The sequence below is a fragment of the Stigmatopora argus genome, chromosome 9 (assembly GCF_051989625.1).
Source record: "Stigmatopora argus isolate UIUO_Sarg chromosome 9, RoL_Sarg_1.0, whole genome shotgun sequence".
NCBI classification, from domain to species: Eukaryota; Metazoa; Chordata; class Actinopteri; order Syngnathiformes; family Syngnathidae; genus Stigmatopora; species Stigmatopora argus.
This window is the reverse complement of record NC_135395.1, coordinates 15,238,753-15,258,494: the sequence shown is the minus strand read 5'-3', so window position 1 is coordinate 15,258,494 and position 19,742 is coordinate 15,238,753. Positions and strand designations below refer to the sequence as shown.

Sequence of the window (19,742 nt, the reverse complement as noted above, 5' to 3'; positions counted from 1 at the left end):
TGGAAGGGGGCAAGATAAGAGAGAGGAGCGGAGAGGTGGGATAATAGAAGAAAGGCCAGGTGATAGTTTTTAATTAAAAAAAATGAAAACAGTTATATACATAGATATACTCTATAGTGTATTCTATTGCGGTATTAATGCACTAATGTGATTCATGTGTAAAGGTGACTTGGAGTGTAGCAATGGTCAATTACATTCAACAGGTCAATTTTGATATGATTTTTTTAAACTGTATTGTTCATTCATCTGCCCATCTCTCTCGTTATGAGTCAGTTCATGTACGTAATGGGATTTTGATGGTGTGGGAGTAATGCTTTCAGAAAGTGGCAATACATGCATTTAATTGAATACGAGCATCCAAATGCATGTGTATGCATAAATCGCAAAAAGAAAAAAGAAAAAACTCAACTATACATTCATTCATACGTCTATAACCTAATGTGCTAGAATTGAGTGTATTGCCTCTACTGCAATGGAAGCATTAATTTAACAATGCGAAATGTCGGAATCAGACTTTCAAAGCAATAAAGACTTCGTGGTTTAACACTAGTAGTTGTCAGAGCGCGACTAATGGAAACAAAATTGGTACAACAACAACAAAGGACGACAACATTAAAAAGGACAATAGTATACTGTATATACATTGTGCCCTGTGTGAAATGTTATATAAAAAAGAGAAAATAATTCAGACACCTCTTTTAAATGCCACAAATCAAATGTTATAGAAATGTTCAAATCATCATCCTAGAGTAAAATCACGATTGCCAATATCAACATTGTTTAAAGAAAAGGGACAGCAATTACTAGACGCATTTTCGTTTGAAAGGCAACATTATAAAATCCACATCACATGTTCTTTTGAATATTAGACACTGTAAACTGCACTCACCCCCTATATTCAATCTCTAACGATTTTTGTTAAGGGTCCATACTGAAGTGTTTTTGACGCTTTAGGCCTCCTACTTGAATTCTGAAATATTTAATCACATAGACCTTTTAATCCCAAGAGAACACAGTGTGTATTTAATGGAAAAAGAAAGTCCAAAATAGATGGCAATAAAACATTAACAAAAGATACCTCTGTTTAGTTTGTATCTTTGTTAATGTTGCCATTTAGTCTCACTCAAACCACCCAACAAACTTACATAAATATGAATTGCACCTTTGTTTTTTAGCTCTGCTAAAAATGTGTCACATTCTAATCTTTTAGGGTGAGAAAAAGACATCATATTCAATGACAACATTTTCTCCAGCAGCAAAAAGACACAAATAAACTTATCACAGTGATTTTGTAAATAAATAAGAAGCATGACTTGCATTTTGAAGAAGTGAAAAATAAAGCTTAACTGATAAAATACAAACATGCAAATCGCTTCACTCCTATACACACATATATGGACACCATCTGAAACACACAAGATATGAGCTTGACTAGTAGTGTGACGGCACAAAATACGAAGGACAAACTAAGTGAATGAGAGATTATGAAAATGAAATGCTTTTCACTGCGTCCCGCTATGTAGATTAATGAACACAATTTAACTCAAGTTGCACTGTTGGGTTTTGCCCCCTAACAAATCGCCGCATCAATAAAGCCATGCATTATGAATACAAATAGTGCAATCTAACCCATGGCGGCAGCTAAATTAACAAGCATTTCTCCTAGATTGGCATTCTATCACATGCCTAAACCAACAGCAGTCGGAAAAAAGGACTTTTAGGAAGACAATATGCTGACTTGTTTGAACAAGAAGTACTTTAGCAGACAGACAGAGTTGGGTATAGTAAATGAATCCTTTTTTTGTGTAAATATGTCAAACAATCAATCATATTCTGGACTCCACACAGTGAGGATGGACCTGTGATCGAAAACTTGATCCCAGAATTGTGAGGCCGACACACTAACCACTCGGCCGCTGGGCCACCTTCTTGTAAATATATAAATGTTTTAATAAACTATCAGACTGAAATGTATTATTTCTTAGCAATGAAGCCAAAGAACAAAGGCAGTTAGCAGTGATTGCCTATTAAATGCACTTTCCATTTAAAGCAGTGATACTTATGAAACAACGAGACAGGACAATCCATAGCCGGCATTGATCGGGTTTCCTGGACAGGCCAACATAGCGCGCTTCGCTCTTTAATGCGAGGCCTCGTTCAATACCCACTCGTACTAACTAGAATAAAGTGGGATTTTCAGAAACTATTAACTCCACCCATCACACTAATGTTGTAGTAGTACTCTGAAATCTCTTCAAAATAAAGCTAAATTGTCTCTGCTTATGGGTCGTCACACCCACACTTGTTTGTGTGTGCATCTGAGTGTATGGACCCAGAAAGATAATTCATAAGAAGGAAGGAGTGGGCAAGGAAATGAGACAGCCTGATGGAAAGATTGAGAACAAAGTGCACAAAGAAAGTTAAACTTGACATTAAAAGAATACCTTCTAGAGCGTTCTTTTTGTTCGGCTTCACCTTTTCGAAAGGTCGTACGCTAAAGGTCATAAATATAATTTTAAGATTACTGCATAAAGGTAGCAAAGATAATACAAAGCTGTCATTCTCATTAAAATACCACAATGCTTCATTTGTTTCATTAATCATTCCCGGATCTACTTTTTTGTAGTTATTTCCTTGGTCATTAAAAAAAATACAGTAAAGGCTATCACAACCAAAGTGCAATAGCAATGTTAATCGGTTGGTTGAAATGTAATTCAAAGTGACCCTTGGTCAATGAAAAAGAGATCCATCTTTTTTTCAATTTTTTTTCTTAAAACCTGATATGGAGAGAAAGCTTGGGGCCCAGGACTGCCAATTTCCAAAAAGGCGTGAGTCAGAATGTATATGGGTTGAGTACAAGGTCACCCTGGCTTGTCTTATATGCACAAAGAATGTTTGAATGCTCAAGAATGACAACATAATAAATCGTTACTCAACTAGACATGTGGAGGAGCAAAAAAAAACAGAGCTGAAGAGGGGACAAGGTCATCAATCTTGTTCAGGCTATGAAAAGCTGTATTAGTCGTACTATTTTAGAATACTTTTCTAATATTTTTTTGAGAAATATTTCATGACAACCACACTCCACAATTCATATTTCCAGTTAAATTCAGTTTAAACTACTGGTCTAGGTTATGCCCCAACTATGCCTTGGGAGCATTTTTTTTTCATATTTTTGATAGCTGCGAATGCAATGCAATTTGGAAAAAATAGGGCTTGAATTTATCAGGATTTTTCTTTCATATGTGCATTGCCAACACCATATGGTTACAAAAAATGAGTGTAATAATTAGTATGACCATGAAAAGGTGCCAAAATATACAAATAAAAAGCCACACACACACACTTAATAGTTCTGTAATTTTTTCATCAGCAGTCTATAAAATATTCCGAATACTTCAAATACCCTTTCTGGCTCTCATCATTTTCTCAATTAGTGAAGTGGCATGGTAAATACATGTCTCGAATACCGCAGTTATATCTGAATCTTGTGTTTGAGTGTTAAATGGGAACAGTCACTGCATGCATTCACAGCACAGCGCCTCAACACTGCCGATACCACGCTCGGCTCTACGGCACCCCGCAACTGGGCTCAATGACACCAGGCTCCTGCAGTAGTGCACTGCTACCACAGGGAGTGCACTACATGCAGGAAGTTATCATTGAGGCTGGCATCCTAATCTACGTACATATAGCACCACAGAATCTATGGAGCCAAGCCAGGCCAATAACCCACAAATGTAGCAGCTAGCTTCTACCACCACAGGCTAATGAACAAAACACCAGAATCAAGATACGGTACCTGCTTTGTCAACCATGCTCCCATGGTCTGCAGTGGGAGAAAACGTGCAAAAAAGGTAAGAGATGGGGAGAATTCAAAAAAATTAATAAATGAATAAATAAAAGCAAGTAAATAAATGCAAGGAACATCATGCATAGCCGAAATAAACAACAGGCAAACTGAGATAAGCTGCGAGTGTCTGCTGCTGGTGAAGTTACAGCGCACCAAGCTGAAGCCTGACAATTCTTTCATCGCAGACTGATGCCGCAGCCAAAGCTGCCCTACTTTGTGAAGGGGGGGAATGAGGAGATCATAAACTTCTATTCCCCTGCGCTTGCGTATGTGTCAGAGCAAGTTGTGTAGGAGAGTATGTAAGTGTTAGTCTTATGTGTGTGTATCAGATTGCAATCACAGCTCTTCCAGTGACAGGAAAATGAGACATTGCAACTAAAAGCTCTGTGGGTGAATCCAAGGAATCTGGCACTCATCCATCTGGAGTGACAGTGATGTCAGTACGAGACAGTGATTGATCGACATGGGGGAAACACACAAACACACAGACTGTTCACTTTTTTTTTTATATCAGTGAGGTGAAAAGTTTCCCCTTTTATCATATAACCTTTGTATATAAAAAGCTTCCTGCGCTCATAAAACTGCAAAATCTTCCTCCTGATTTTGTGAAGTACCTTCTTTCTGCCCCGATTGCCCTCATTCTCCATGAACCTTCTTAATCTTTGCCAACTTTGTTTTGCCTAATCTCTTGAGCAAAGTTGAAAGGAGCTGACAGTTTAATTTGACTGGGTGCTGCTGGAGCACATTAGACACCTGCCATACACACTCAAGCACACACATTTTAAAGTGTTCTTACCAATAGTGCAGTGCTCTCCATTCCAACCCTGGTGACACTGACACTTGCCATCCTTGCAGGTTCCATGTTTGATGCAAAGCGGGTTGCACACACGCTGGTCACAGCCTGCACCCGTCCAGCCATCCTCGCAGCGACAAGCTCCACCCATACACACTCCATGTGTTCCACAGTCTACGGAACACACCTCTGCAGGAGAAAAAGGAGATATAGAGTTTCACTGATATCAAATACGTGCTTAGAAATGGACAGCTTGGTAATGCTGACTTTTGTTATTAAAACCTTTTTCCTCTCTCATTGGGTTTTTTCAACAAAGCTGTGGCAGAATTTAACTTGAGATGAGACGGATGCAGCATTAGATCAGATTTGAAGGAGAGGTATTCTATGTTTTTGAAACTGTGTTTCTGCATACTTAAGTTTTGAAATGACTGGTTTTCAAATCATGGGATAATGCTTTAACATCAATTGCAATTTGTAGTGTTTCATTTTAATGCTTAGTTTATTTGAATACAAGTTTTTATTTTCTCCATACAGCATATGTGAAAGAAATTTTCATTGGATTTATCGCCTGAACTTTATTCAAAATTCATGCTAGGCAGCTGTATTAGGCAGCTGTATTGGCCCGAGACATAGTAAAACTAGGAAATCATAATGTCCCCAACAAGTCACCATATGATTACCAGCAATTACTCAAATTACCATCAAGTGAATGGTTTCATAGCAATAATTGCTCACGAGGTTTTTTTGACCATTCATTGGCACATGAAGAAGTGGAATTGATACAGCGTTTGCTATCATCAGCTAAGATTTAAAATCTGTGACTTTTTTCTGTCAAGAAAACTTAAAGCAGGGGTCTCAAACTTGCGGCCCGCGGGCCAACTGCGGCCCTCGGGACGATAATTTGCGGCCCCCGTCTTAATATGAAAGATCGATTTTTTTTTTTAAAATTTTTTTTTTTTTTTTTTTTTTACCCCTTTCCCCATGATGGCGCCGTTTAAGTGGCAGCCAGTGGCAGTAGCTCTGTCCACTCATGTTTTTCTTGTTTTACAGCATGTTTTACATGAAAAATTAGAGGGAACATTGACATGCACCTGCTTGTGGCAGGTGTGATACTGGTGTGCCGATAGCGAGCAATGATGATGTCGTGACCGGATGATTCGCCTAAAGACGTTTCGCCAACGGACGTTTGACAGACGGACAGGTCGTACTAGTATTTGTTAGTTTAATGATTAAATACAAATACTAGTATTTGTATTTAATCATTAAACGCTGTTTTCAGCTGGATTTGACCGAATTTGAGAGCATTTTGAGCCGTTTGGCGAATGGACGTCTATAGACGTTTTTTTGCCTCCATCGCGATATCATCCAGTATTTGTATTTAATCATTAAATGCTGTTTTAGGATGGATTTGACCCGATTGCTGTCATTTTACGGCTCGGTTCTGCTACATCTGCCTGCCCAAGAGTGCTTATTCCCGGACTGCCATTGATGGTAGACGAACATTGATTTTTACTATAATTTGGACAACACCGGCGGCGGGCCGGATTAAAAATCCTAACGGGCCGTATATGGCCCGCGGGCCGAGGTTGAAAAACTTGTACACACACGATCCGGCGGGGCGAGCGTTCGAATCCCGTTTCGGCGAAACCTCCGTTCGGCCGAATGAACGTTCGGTGGAACGTCCATTCGGCGACCTGCCCGTCTGTCAAACGTCCGTCGGCGAAACGTCTTTAGGCGAATCATCCGAGTACCGATGATGTCGCTCACACTGGTACTCAGTGCGCTCAGGGAGGTTGTCTTTCTGCTCAGACCAACAAAAAATTAGAGGGAACTTTGGTTCGGAGCTGAATGAACCAATCACGGTGAGGTATACGGCTCTGGAGGGCGGGACATCGGCCGGGCTGTCCAGTGCCTCGCTCACTCACTCATTCATTCCTCCAATCAGCTGGGCGGAGGAGAAGCCGTGAGGCCGATCACTCCGCTCGGCGCGCACACTCCTCCGCTGCTCTCAGCATAGAACTGAATGAGGCGCTATGATCCGTGATCCAGCCTGTGTCAGTGTCTGTAGCCATCTCCGCGATTGAAACGGAGAGCGAAAGTGCACATGCGCCACAAACCCGCGCGACTGAATGTGAAAGATCAACCCGAGACTCATTCCAAGTGGAAAAACATATTACAGAGCCCCAGAGAGGTCTCTTTCAAAGCCTGCCGTGAAGAGAAACGTCGGTGATGAGCACAGACAGTTTCAAGAAAAGTGGGGAGTGCAATATTTCTTTGTTGAACACAGGGGCACCCCGACGTGTCTCATTTACACTGAAAAAGTTGCGGTGCACAAGGAATACAATTTGAAACGTAATTGTACTACGAGACATGCTGAGGAGTACGAAAAATACCAGGGAGATGAGAGAGCCAACCAGGTTGCCAGTCTTAAAACACGTCTTCTGAGGCAACAGGATCTCTTCAAGAAGGCTACCAAAGACAGTAATGCAGCAGTCAAAGCTAGCTACGCCGTTTGTGAGTTGATTGATCCTGTGCTAAGTGATCCCAAATGGCTCATGGACTTGGCTTTTCTTGTTGATATCACACATGAGCTTAATGTACTGAACAAGAAGCTACAAGGCCAGGGGCAACTTGTCAGTGCTGCCTATGACAACGTGAGAGCATTCTGCACTAAACTTGTGTTATGGAAAGCCCAGCTCTCTCAGACAAACCTTTGCCATTTCCCAGCATGCAAGGCTCTCGTGGATGCAGGCACACCATTCAGTGGTGAGAAGTATGTTGAGGCCATTTCGAAGCTACAGGAGGAATTTGATCACAGATTTGCAGACTTCAAGACACACAAAGCCACATTTCAAATTTTTGCGGACCCCTTCTCCTTTGATGTGCAAGATGCCCCTCCTGAGCTTCAAATGGAGCTCATTGACCTGCAGTGCAACTCTGCACTCAAAGCCAAGTTCAGGGAGGTGAGTGGAGAAGCAGACAAGCTTGGGCAATTTTTGAGAGAGTTGACCCCCAGCGTCCCTGAACTTTCCCGAAGGTTCAAGCGGACCATGTGCCTTTTTGGGAGCACATACTTGTGTGAGAAGCTCTTCTCCACCTTGAACTTCAATAAGTCCAAGTACAGGTCCAGACTTACTGATGAGCATCTTCAAGCTCTACTGAGGGTCTCCACTGCTTCCTCCCTCAAGCCAAATGTGACTGTGTGAGAAGAAGCGCTGCCAGGTCTCTAGCAGCAAGGAGTAGGCAAGAGAAGCCGTGTTCAGAATATTTCATGTTCAATGTTCCATTCAAGTTCAGAAAGTTAAAGGTTAAAGAGCTGTTAATAGACATTTGAAACGGAATAAAAATAATTCATTTTCTCTACTTAGCCAGCCAGTGTATATCTACTGTATGCTCATTAGTATTATTTGGTTTTGTATTACTGATTGATTTATTTTTTATTCATCTCTAAGTTAATTTATTTAATTCATTATTTTTTGTTAAAAAATAAAGATATTTGATAACGTTGGAATGTTTTATCAGTGCTTTTCTTGTGGAAATCCTGATGCGGCCCAGTCTCACCCAGACTCGGCCTCTAGCGGCCCCCAGGTAAATTGAGTTCGAGACCCCTGACTTAAAGCATTGCTGTTTTAGCATGTGAGAATTTTCCGCTTTTACAAGTGGCTCAACACATTTTAAATTTATTGCAGCTTTTATTGCAGTGTGTGTGAAAACTTACATTATGCAGACAAATAGATACTGTATGCATGTTTTGTGCACCTCCTTTATAGCAGCTACTTGTAGGCAGATGCATGCGATGAGATGTAATGAATTTGCTTATGTGCCTGAGACCCCTGTGTGCTACGGATGCAATATGCGCAGATGTTTCAATACATGTTACGCTTGCTGAGGGCTACTGCTGAGTAGAATATTGTTGTTTATATTAATGTCAAGCATTGCTACACTTTTAATGAATGCTGAAGTACTGCTGAAAATCGCTTCTAGCTTTTTATTAAGATACTGACTATAAAAAGCATCCCAATATGTATGCACAGGAGGATTGATTTTCCTCTTCATGATGTGAATTTATTAGTAGGTAAGTGGCACCATATACTAGAATTTTCAGCATTCTAATTTTGCGAAAGAGCCTGTTTGTCCTCAAGTATAATGGCCATTAAAAATTGAATTGATAATGCTAAAAGGGTACTAAATCCTCCAGAAGGTGAACGAGAAAAATATGGTCATATTTCATTTCTCTCTTTTCCAGTTTGTTTCCCTAAATAATAGAACAGCTTTTCGATAACAGCATTAGGGGGTAATTTTTATTACTCTGTCAGACTATGCCTTCCTTTGGCTGGATATTATATACAGTATATTTGACCTATTTTGGCATTATCTACCAATGTTGTTTTAGGTGTGATACTTTTAAGGACTTCACTAAATAATTCATACGTATTTCTATCCATCCAACCATGCTTACAGCCGCTTATCCTCATGGGGGTTGCAGGGGTGCTGGAACCTATCCCAGCCAACAATGGGGAGTAGATGGGGTACACCTTGAATTGTTTGCCAATTGCAGTTATACACATTTATACACACATTATTGTACCATGTTTTATCAGGTTTATGGATTAATCCGAATAGACATCGCTACAAAAAGTCCCGGAGAGCTAGTAGGTTAGTTTTTTCTACCTATAAATTATTTGCATTTGAGTTCCCCCCCTAATCATGTGGATTTTCTTTAGATTATATTTTGTACTGTAAACTGTAATAAATTTCGGTCATAGTGAATACACCCAATATCAGCTTTGCCATTTCCTATTTGATCCTTAAAAGAACATATGTTTATTATTTTTTTCTTTAACACTTTATTCACAGGGGAATTTCTGGTTTTCTATATAACAGTATAATAGGTAAATTAGCTTTATATCATTAATCTTGACAAATGTATGATCATTATAGTTGAAGAAAAATGAATGCTAAGTGTTGATTGCATCTGGAACTTTTGGCTGTATTACCTACCCATTGAGCAGTCAGGTCCCATCCAGTTCGGGTCACAGCTGCACAGCCCAGTGTCGGAAATGAAAGCTCCATGGCCATGGCACTGGTCCGGACACTGAGCCCGTGGCAGCTCACAGTGGAGCCCTCCCCAACCTGGCTTGCAGTGGCACTCCCCATTCACACAGATGCCATTGTTGGAACAGGTCGGGTCCAGGCAATCAACTAAATGGAGCCAGGAAAATTCAATCAAAATAGCCCAACTAACAAAACAAAAATGTCACATCAAAGCTTATGTTTGAAGAATAATTAATAGAGTAGGTGATAACAGAAAGATAAATGATAGGAGCCTTGTTTTTATCTTTTGAGTTCATAATGGAATAAAAAACAGGAATAGCAGACATTACTCGGCAACTAAAGTAAAAAAATAATGAATGGCAGCATCTTTAAATGTGTGTCACAATACAAGAGCAACAAGCCATAATAACACATTTTGTTCAAGAATAATATGTGCATGTGATATACACCCAGGAAAATCTTCCATATATCTGGTTCTCAGAAAAAACAACAACAATTCCCACCACAAAAGATAAACAATTTGTCAAATTACCTCCTCTCAAGACCCCCCATCCTCACCTACCCCTACCCCGCCTCTACCTAGCTCTCTTTGATCCGTCCTGCTCACTCAGCCTCACCTTGTCCATTTTCCACTCCTCAGCTACTCCTGAGCACCCCATCCCTGTGCACACATGCTCACGCATCACAACCTCTGCCCTCCTTTTGTGTTTGCCTGGCAAAAAAGGCGAATCACGGCTATTGATTTTCATGTCAGCAGCACTCCAGGTAAATTGTTTGAGGTGAGTCTGATGGGATGAATTTCACATATGAAACCAGAAGAGAAAAGATTGAATTGAGAATAAGAGCAGTGGGTGATGGTGACCTTTAAGGTGGCTTTTGCTCTTGAACTCCCTGGTATATCACTCTCCTAAAAACACTTTTCTTTCTCATTCAAAGCCTCCCAATCTTATCGGTATGCATTTGACTACATCGTTGACTATCACCCTTACATCTTTTATGCCATTTTCTCCAATTTTGCTCATCTGTCTTTCTGACGGGCAAGATTGCGGCAGGCTAGTGCTTCTTAACAGAGATCAATAGACGTGATTTAATCGCTTAATAAAATTCTGCAATGTGTTTGGCTGCAGTACCATTTGTCAACATTGTGTATATATGGAGGGAAGGGATGCTTGTTCAATGTGAGATCCTGAAATGATGAACTGTCACACTGGAGCTCACTAAAGTGTTGCAGTGGATGTACGATGTGCTTGCTTGGCTCCAAGCAACCATGTTTCGTATAAAATAATCATCATATGTGAAATTGCAATGGCTGGCTTTAAATCAAGCAGGCTACCACAGGGGGCATGCCCATCCACAATATTGGCTTAATTATTTACCGTATATATATATATATATATATATATATATATATATATATATATATATACACATTATATATATATATATACACATATATATATACATATACATACATATATATATACATATACATACACATATATATATATATATATATATATATATATATATATATATATATATATATATATATATATATATATATATATATATATATATATATATATATATATATATAGTATTGTTAATAAATAAAAACGAAGAAAAATGCTGCAGTAATTTTGTTTGGTCCTTTTTCCAAAACCTGAGTGCAAAGGAAGCAGTTGAGACATTCCAGATCTTTCTACATTTGCTTTCTTAGTTAGATAAGTTGATTCACAAAATATTAGTTCAAACTTATGACCGTGTTAAAGGACTATTTTAGAGGGTTGAACTTGTATTCCAGCAATGCCAAACTAATCACAGTATTGGTTTGCTGGGATGTAAATTATTCAGTTGTGAATTCAAAGCCAAATTAAACCTAAACTCTCTTCTGACCTCCTTGATTATCCTGCCATTATCAGAGTATATATAGACCTCGTCTCACCTTCCGCGCAGCTCTGACCCTTGTAGCCGATGGTACACACGCAGTTACCATTGGTGCAGCTGCCGTGGCCGCTGCAAAGAGGATCAAGGCATTGTGTGACAGGAACATCACACTCAGGTCCTTTCCAGCCACTGTAACATGCACAGGAGCCTTTATCGTATTGGCCATTTCCACTGCAAAGCACTGGACATGCCGCTGGAGGATCACAGGAGAGCAAGACACAAAAAAGCAAAAAAGAAAACAAAAAAAAGCAATTAGCCTAATTTTAAAGAGCCTTTTGTAAGTCACATTGCTCATCTCAATACATCATTTTTACCCTGCCTTCATTGTACTGGGAGGAGGCTAAATAGAGTGGTTAAGGGGATGAGGAGGGGCGTTGACACAAAAAGTAATTAAAGGTAAGAGGTAACTAAACTATTAATCAAAGCTGTCTATCTCAGGTGAGAACAGAGCAAGGGATACATTAGTTTGACGAGCTGCCATTCATCATCAGCCATATTGTCACCGCTCTAGACGGGATCTTTATGACATGACTCTCTTTAGGATGTTTTCCTTTTATTAGACAGTTGTAAAATGAAAGAATACCACGGTTAATGGCCGATACCTTTGGAGCAGTCCATGCCATAGAATCCTGGGAAGCAATGGCATACACCAGAATTGCACTCTCCGTTACCATGGCAATTGCGCGGGCACTCTTGCACGGAATCTGTGAGGAAGAAAGTGTGATATAGAGGGAGAGAAAGCGTCATCATCAAAGCATCCATTACGCCGTTGGCACCATTCGCTCTTTGAGATACTATGGTACAAGTTGAGCAAAGGAGCTCAAAGTCTCACATATCAAAAGGAAATGATTTAATCCTGCAAACGGTCTTCTTTCACCATGCGAAGTGAATGTCTTCGTTCCTCAGAACGCTGGCCTCTATTTACGCTATCGATCTAGATCAGGGGTGTCAGACTAAGGTTGGTTCACGGGCCGCTTTAACGTCAACTTGATTTCACGGGGGCCGGACCATTTTAGATATAATATTTAGATATTTTTTTAAATAAATGGATTAAAAGAACTGGATTAAAAGTCCTGAATATTCAGTTTTTTATAGATCTAAAACAACGTATATTTTAGCTTTTTTTTTTAAATATATTTTTAGATTTTACAAAATGATTTTTGAATTAAAAACACAGAAAAAAATGGATTAAAAAATTACAATTATTGATTTAAAAGGGGGAAAATCAGAAAATTTAATATACATCCACACTCTTCATTTTAAATTGATCCTAAAACAGAAAGTTGGCACTCATGATTTACTTTCCCGGGCCACACAAAATGATGCGGCGGACCAGATTTGGCCCCCGGGCCGCCACTTTGACACATGTGATCTAGACTGTAATATTAAAGGAAATAAACATTTACTAATCACTGAACCAGTTTATTGTTAAGACTGCTTCATAATTTTGGAAGTAGCTTACATCTTGGCCGGGAACGGAAAGACACGAATACACTTGCAATTGTAAGATGGACGTTTAAGTCTAAAATGTTGGTGCTGTATTCACTTTTGTGCCACCAAATCCACTGAAAATATGAGGTTTTTGGAAGCTATAAATCTGGCCTTCCCTTCTCTTGTCTTGATCTATTCCTCTAAATTGCCAACCCTTGTCTGCCTCTTGTCCTAATGCCACCTCTCTTCCACTCCTCACATCCTTCCCACCACTTCACACCATAGTGGTTCGCCCCTACCATAATGACTTTCCACCAGCCCCCTCCTCTTTACTCTCCACTCCACTGTGCCCTTGCCACCTTGGCCTCTGCTCCTCGACAATGCTCCTTGTGTAAAAGTGGTGACATGAGACGGCAACACTGAATCTGCTCTGCTTGACTCATTCTGCCAGGTTTTCGTAATCATGCCCTAAACACACTAGATAGTAATTGCACCCCTTCAAGTCTAGCAAACAATTAATTTATATGATTAAAGCAGAATCCAGTGTTTGACAAACAAGTCTACAAAGTCCTTATCACCAAGATCATGACTTTTCTTCTGTTGGGGTTTTATTCATGACTCTTTGAAGTAACTGCGTAGTCATCTTTTGTCCTCATGGCATTTGCTGGTAGTAAACATAAGATACTTTGTGTATACAAAGTTAAAAATTCTCATATTTTATTGTCACTATTATTTTTAAATTGATGAAATATAAGACTAAAAGTTCAGAGCTTATAGAAATAACTCTTGCTAAAGGTTGTTACAATAATCCCTTAAAATGTATGTATTTTTGAATAATGGCGAGATACATTTCAAAAGGTAAGGTAAAGCAATATGAACAATTACAAAAACAGACCATAAACGGAGTTCATACAAGTAGCAGAGCTATTTTGAAAAGCTCCGCATTAAAGTGTCATTATATAGACATCCACCTACAAATTTACTCTGCTGACTTACCCATGATGTTTGTGCTGAAGGAAACTGTCTCTCTCTCACGACCATCATTGTAAAAGGCCAGATGCCAGGCGCCAGAATCCAAGTACTGGACAAAAACGGCCTCATTAAGGACCACCGTCTGGATGCTCCTCCTTTCTCTTGGAGACTCAACCACGCTCCATTTCTCCTTCCCATCCAAGCGTTCCATGTAATCATACTGCAGGAGAACATGGTAGTAAAGTAAATGCGTATGCGTGTGTATCTGTGTGTGTGTATATATGTACTATTAAAGCTATATACCTGTGCATGTGAAGGGGGAAGGCCCTTACGAATATAGACTCCAAACAGGGCATCTTTGCCCAAAGAAATGTTGAACTTGAGGAACTGGGCTTGACTGAGGTACAGCAGAGACCTCCAAAATACACCTGGCGGGACTTCTTGAGTGGCTCTCCTCCCTACATCAATGTTGCCGATGTCTATACTACTGTTGCGTCCCACCCATGTACCTGGAACGAGAGGGGAAGAAACTACTTAATATGCAGTTAAACGCATTCATCAAGCATTCACAATTTATATCTATATCTGCTTTGTATATTTGAATATGATAGAAAAAAATACTTTTAATCGTCACGTTCATACAGAACTAAATGTGATTCACTGGGAAAATGGATGAAAATATGAAATCATTGAATGAAAGCCTTTATCATCGCTCTTAAATAAAAGATTTTTGAAAGGATGGATAGGCAAAGAAAAGCCACAGCAACCTGCAATCAGTTCACACATCTAATAGCAGTGGGTTTGCTGCCCAGAGAGGGAAAATGGTACGGTATTCAGAAAAGCTAAGAAATAAAAGTGACATGGAGGGGAAAAAGATGGTCCTTTCAATATTAGCGAGCTAGGGCACAAAGTGGCTTCCCAAAGTGAAACAGGAAAAATGCACAGGAGTCCTTAAAAGGGTGAGAGACAATGCAGAAAGGTGGTGGTTAGCCTGCTGATATTTTATTTGGCTGATAGACTGCCGATTGCAGTCCATAACTCTGCAGAGTGGTTAAAAAGCTCTTAGCGATGGCACAGCTCGTACGGTGCCATATTTTATGGACATCTTTGAGTTGGTGTGAGCCCAATTGGGTACAAAATTCTATTAGCAGCTGACAATGTTATTTAAAAGCCTCAAAGGCAGTGTTGGTGTCCTGTAAATTGCTTTAGTCTTTCCATTTGTATAAGCTTTAAGGATAAAAACAGATTGAGTGTTGGGTTCTTTGAAAATACATTTAGGTAAAATAACTTTGTTATTATACTTAAAATGATAATTTGTTAAAATAGGCTGGCTACTTTTGACATCAGCTGTGGTTGAGATCGTGATAACTACATATATATCTCAATTTCCATGGAGAGAGGCTATTTCTGGGTGTAAGTATGTGCTGTTGTTCATACCTCTGCCTCCAGAAGGCAGCGTGGGCACATCACTGTTCACTGGCACAGCAGCCCCCAGCCCGTTGTTTAACACCGGACCCTCCGATGGCTTCAGCTGCCATGTCAAACCCAATAGGTTGATTGCTGCACACAAAGAGAATGGCAACAGAAAAGAGGAGAGTGAGTGCGTGTGAGGACAAATGACAAGAACAATGCTGTGTATAGAAAGTCTAGGATGATAACAGACATGCTTGAAAGCTAATCACGCCATGGAGAAACTCAACCCTCTAAGTATAGTCTGTCATCTACCCGACAGCCAGGGCCGCTTTAGAAGAATACTGTTTTTATTACGGGGCAGTGAATATCAATTAAAAAAAAAATACAATCTGTGAGCTCAGTGGGACATAACCGAAAGCATAAATTGAGGGAAGTCTGACAAAATAGACAGCAAGCCTATAAAAAAAAGTTTCTTTTTTTTGTTTTTACGTTTCTTTCCTCTATACCGCAGCACCTTGCAATCGTCTTTCAAGCTGACAGCGCCTTCTGCTTTTATTTGGGACCCTTAACACCGTCTCTCAGAGAACAGGTGACAGATTGCTCTCTGAAGAGATCACTCTATGACTCTTTCTCTTGTCCTCCTTTTCTCCTTCAATGTTCTATTATTGTCTGCGGCGGAAAAAGAATGGCGTTTGAATCTCATGCTTTTTAAGTCCTTTCTGTCTTCTTAGTCAGAACTTTATTTGAGAGATGAGTCCGACCATCTCATTTTCAAGAGGTTTCTCATTATATGTATCCTGAATAATAATTGTCTTATCACCATACCAATGAATATCTATCATACTGAGAAAGAGAATTCCTGTTACATGAAATGTGGAAGAAAATACATTTTCAGTATTAGGGAGAATGAAAGAAATTGCAGCATCTTCAGTTACCATTAAAGAGAAATAAAAATTCAACCTAACACACATCTTAATAATAAAGAATAGAAATGAAGTGTAGTGTCCGTCAATTTAGAATTTAATTTCTTCATGCCTTTTTAATATGAGGAGGACTGGAGTTCTTTGGGATTGAACAATCCTCTACCCCAGGTGTGGGGAAACCGGTCCTCGGGGGCCGTTGTGGGTGCAGGTTTTTGTTGCAACCAATCCAGCAAAGACACTTTAACCAATGAGATTTCTACAGAAAACGAGAAGCACGTGACTGCAATCCACTGATTGCACTTGTAGGACACTAGATTAATGAAAAAGTATCCTCTTTATGTGTTGGAATCAAAACCTGCACCCACTGCGGCCCTTTGTGGGATAGTTTTCCCACCTCTGCTCTAAGCAGTGCCTAGTCAAGTGCAAAACAAATTCAAATGTCCTTTAAATTATGTTAAGGCGTATTCACACCTGCCCTGTTTGGTCGGGAGCAACCTTAAACGTCTGTGGTGTGGACCTTTTGGGCTGGTGTGAATACAAATTGGCGAACTCTGAGCATCTAAACATGTGGTTTGAGACCTACCAGGAGAGGTCGTCTCGGTTTGCCTCCGAGTGGACCGTGTTTCGGTCGCTCTCATACATTGAGCGAACCACTGGTTTCGGATGAATGCTGAAATCTTACTTATTTGTATGTGACAGGCGTCCGTAGCCAGGTCATTTGCAAAAATTGCAAGGGGAAAAGGACGCACCAAAGAAAGCAAACTAAGGAATTTCCTTGTGCGAATACGCATTCAGTAAATTGGCATGCAGTACCTCTAAAATTATTGATTCGTAGCACCTAACAGTGCCACAAGCTTATCCGAATTCTAAATTGTTTGTTTGCAGTTTTGTTTTAAGATGTGTGAGATCGTTGTAATGCAAAATGTGTGCCCTGTCTCAGTCAAGTTTGGAAAGCACTGGTCTATATGGCATGATACAAGGCTTGGATACATGAGGCTACGGTATGTATAATAAGGGCGTTATGCATGACTCCCAGCCTCAGGTGGCTCCAAGCTATGGGAGTCTGTAACACCTGCATCAGAAACATAGGAATCAATTTTTCTCTTGTCAAATTCTTTCTCCACTTGTCAAGGCTTTGCACACACTAGGAGGAGTGTAAACGTTGCTGAAAAAAGTGGATGTAGCTTCAGGATTTGCTCTCGGGGCACACTGATTCTCACTCCACACGTCCCATCGCTACTTGTCTGTTTTTGGTGTCTTTTTTTATTATTCATTCTTCCCTCCCTCCACTGCTCCCAGGCGATGGAAGGTGCTGACACCTGGGCTATATGCCCAGCCTCCACCACTGTCAGCTCTTTTTTATTCTTACTGTGGGAGGAGGTGAGAAGAAGAGGAAGTGTGACTGGGAGACGGTGAAGGGGAGTGTCCTCCTTTGTCTCTCCCAGCCACCTCTTGCCCTCTTCTCTCATCGTATTGACCTTCATTTGTGTCCCATGTTTCCTTTTTGAGTCTCCTATTTTTTTCTTCTTATCTATAGTCTGTTCTATCAATAGATAACAAAATCATGTAACTCCATGCACACACACATACGTAGAGATGGTATCACAGGAGGGAAGTCGATGGAAAGATTACTTGCTGAATCAGATAGGATGTATTCAATACTAAGTCCTTTGTGATGGCGCTTTCAATTTGGGTTATCCCAAGAGCATAACCAACTACCATGTTTTTTGCTGAGTAGTGTGTGTTTGTATCTGCATAGGTCTGTGTTGGTGCAAAGGTGACCGATAAGCAGCACTTTTTCTCCTTGGTGATTGGGACAGCAACAGGTTCCTTAGCAACAATAGCGTTACTTAGTTACAACACTGCCCCCCAAAAAAATATATAGATTTTGCCCGTTCGTGATGAAATAATGTGTATGCATTTAAATGCAATTTTTATTTTAGCACAATGTATTTATTTACTGTTTTAAGCTAGCTAAAATGCAACATAGCAAGAGCAATAAACTACTAAATTGAAGTAGTGTCTGGGCTCTGGTCGTTTTGTTTGTAGCTATCTCTGTCACTCTTGTTCATTTTGTCACATGCGCACATGCACCAAAACACACCCACACCAGATCACAGAGAAACTGGTTTAACAAGCAAATGAGTTGGATTAAAAATAGATCAGATGCTTCATGTGTGTCGTTTTCATGTAATCTCAATGCATAATTCAGAGAGGCAAAGTGCTTGCCGGTATCATCTGCAAAAGACAGCTACTGAAGCAGCAGTGGACGTAATACTGTGACAGAAAAGAAAGAGTAAGTGCTGGTGGACAGTGGAATGAAGAAGAAGGGAGAAAAGAAGGAGGTGACTGGTAAACTCTAAGAAGGCCAACGGTCAGGGGCTTCATGAGGAAATCGTGCTACGCTTGGCAAATGTCTGCAGTGAGAAGAGTCAAAAGGAACAGAGAGAATATGGAAAGACAGCAAGAACTGAGAGAATATTAATGCCCAAATCCCCTGAGGATGAAAAAGAGCAAGAAAACAGGCTAGGGATGATGTTGCAGGAAAAGAGAAGATGAATAAGGGCCATGCAGATGAAAAGCGGGAAAGGGAGAAGCGGAAAGGCAAGATTTAAGCGACAAATGGCTTCGTATTCATTGACTGGATGGGGAAGAAAATGGTCATGATTCATTGTCTGACAGTAAGTGGTTCACAACATGGGCGATCAGACAGAAATACAATGCCTCTATGTCGGCATTGTGCGTTTGGGAAGTATTTATATGTCCCGGGTAAAAGGATGTAAATTGATTTCTGCATTAGAGGACAATACAGTGTGGGAGCGATAAAAGAGGGTGACTTTTGGTAAGGCTATGTGCCAAAAATCCCACTGCTGGGAAATCTTGTCTTGCTATCAATTCTCTGAAATATGTTCTAAATTGTCATTTCTCTCTTACTTTCTCTTCTCGCTTTTTTGTCTCTCAAGTAAGGGTATCCAATGGAAAAAAAAGTACTACAATTGAAAAAATATATATAATTGTGTGTCAATGGTGAGAGATGTCACTAAGCTAAAATACCAAAGTCATTAATAAATGCAGGAGCCTAGAGCTGGTTAATATATTACCACACAAATATGTCCTCTAGTGACAGTGGCATGACATCATGCTCATACTAACAATGTTTCTTCTTTCCGTGGTTTTACTTTTGAGCTAATGCCATTTGTGTGAAAACGTACCTTTTTTGTTGAAGCATTGTTATCCCTACAGATCTGTTCTTAATACAAAAATATATAAATATAAGCATGGATGTGGGATTGCTTGCCTCCTTTGTACGCACAGAGGCGGCTCAATTCTTTCTGCCATCTCCCATGGCCATCCA

General features: G+C 40.0%; 1 protein-coding gene across 1 annotated transcript in view; it reads right to left on the bottom strand.

The window, feature by feature from the left end:
- The window catches only part of LOC144082081 (teneurin-2-like), a 163,469-nt gene that overhangs the window by 19,257 nt on the left and 124,470 nt on the right, over positions 1 to 19,742 (bottom strand). Inside the window, exons 8-15 of the mRNA XM_077608915.1 lie at positions 15,489 to 15,611; positions 14,355 to 14,560; positions 14,076 to 14,271; positions 12,251 to 12,352; positions 11,647 to 11,841; positions 9,648 to 9,848; positions 4,650 to 4,835; positions 3,803 to 3,829 (exon numbers count right to left, since the gene is read on the bottom strand). Of these exons, the coding sequence (XP_077465041.1) occupies positions 3,803 to 3,829; positions 4,650 to 4,835; positions 9,648 to 9,848; positions 11,647 to 11,841; positions 12,251 to 12,352; positions 14,076 to 14,271; positions 14,355 to 14,560; positions 15,489 to 15,611 (1,236 nt within the window). The remainder of the gene's footprint in view (positions 1 to 3,802; positions 3,830 to 4,649; positions 4,836 to 9,647; positions 9,849 to 11,646; positions 11,842 to 12,250; positions 12,353 to 14,075; positions 14,272 to 14,354; positions 14,561 to 15,488; positions 15,612 to 19,742) is intronic.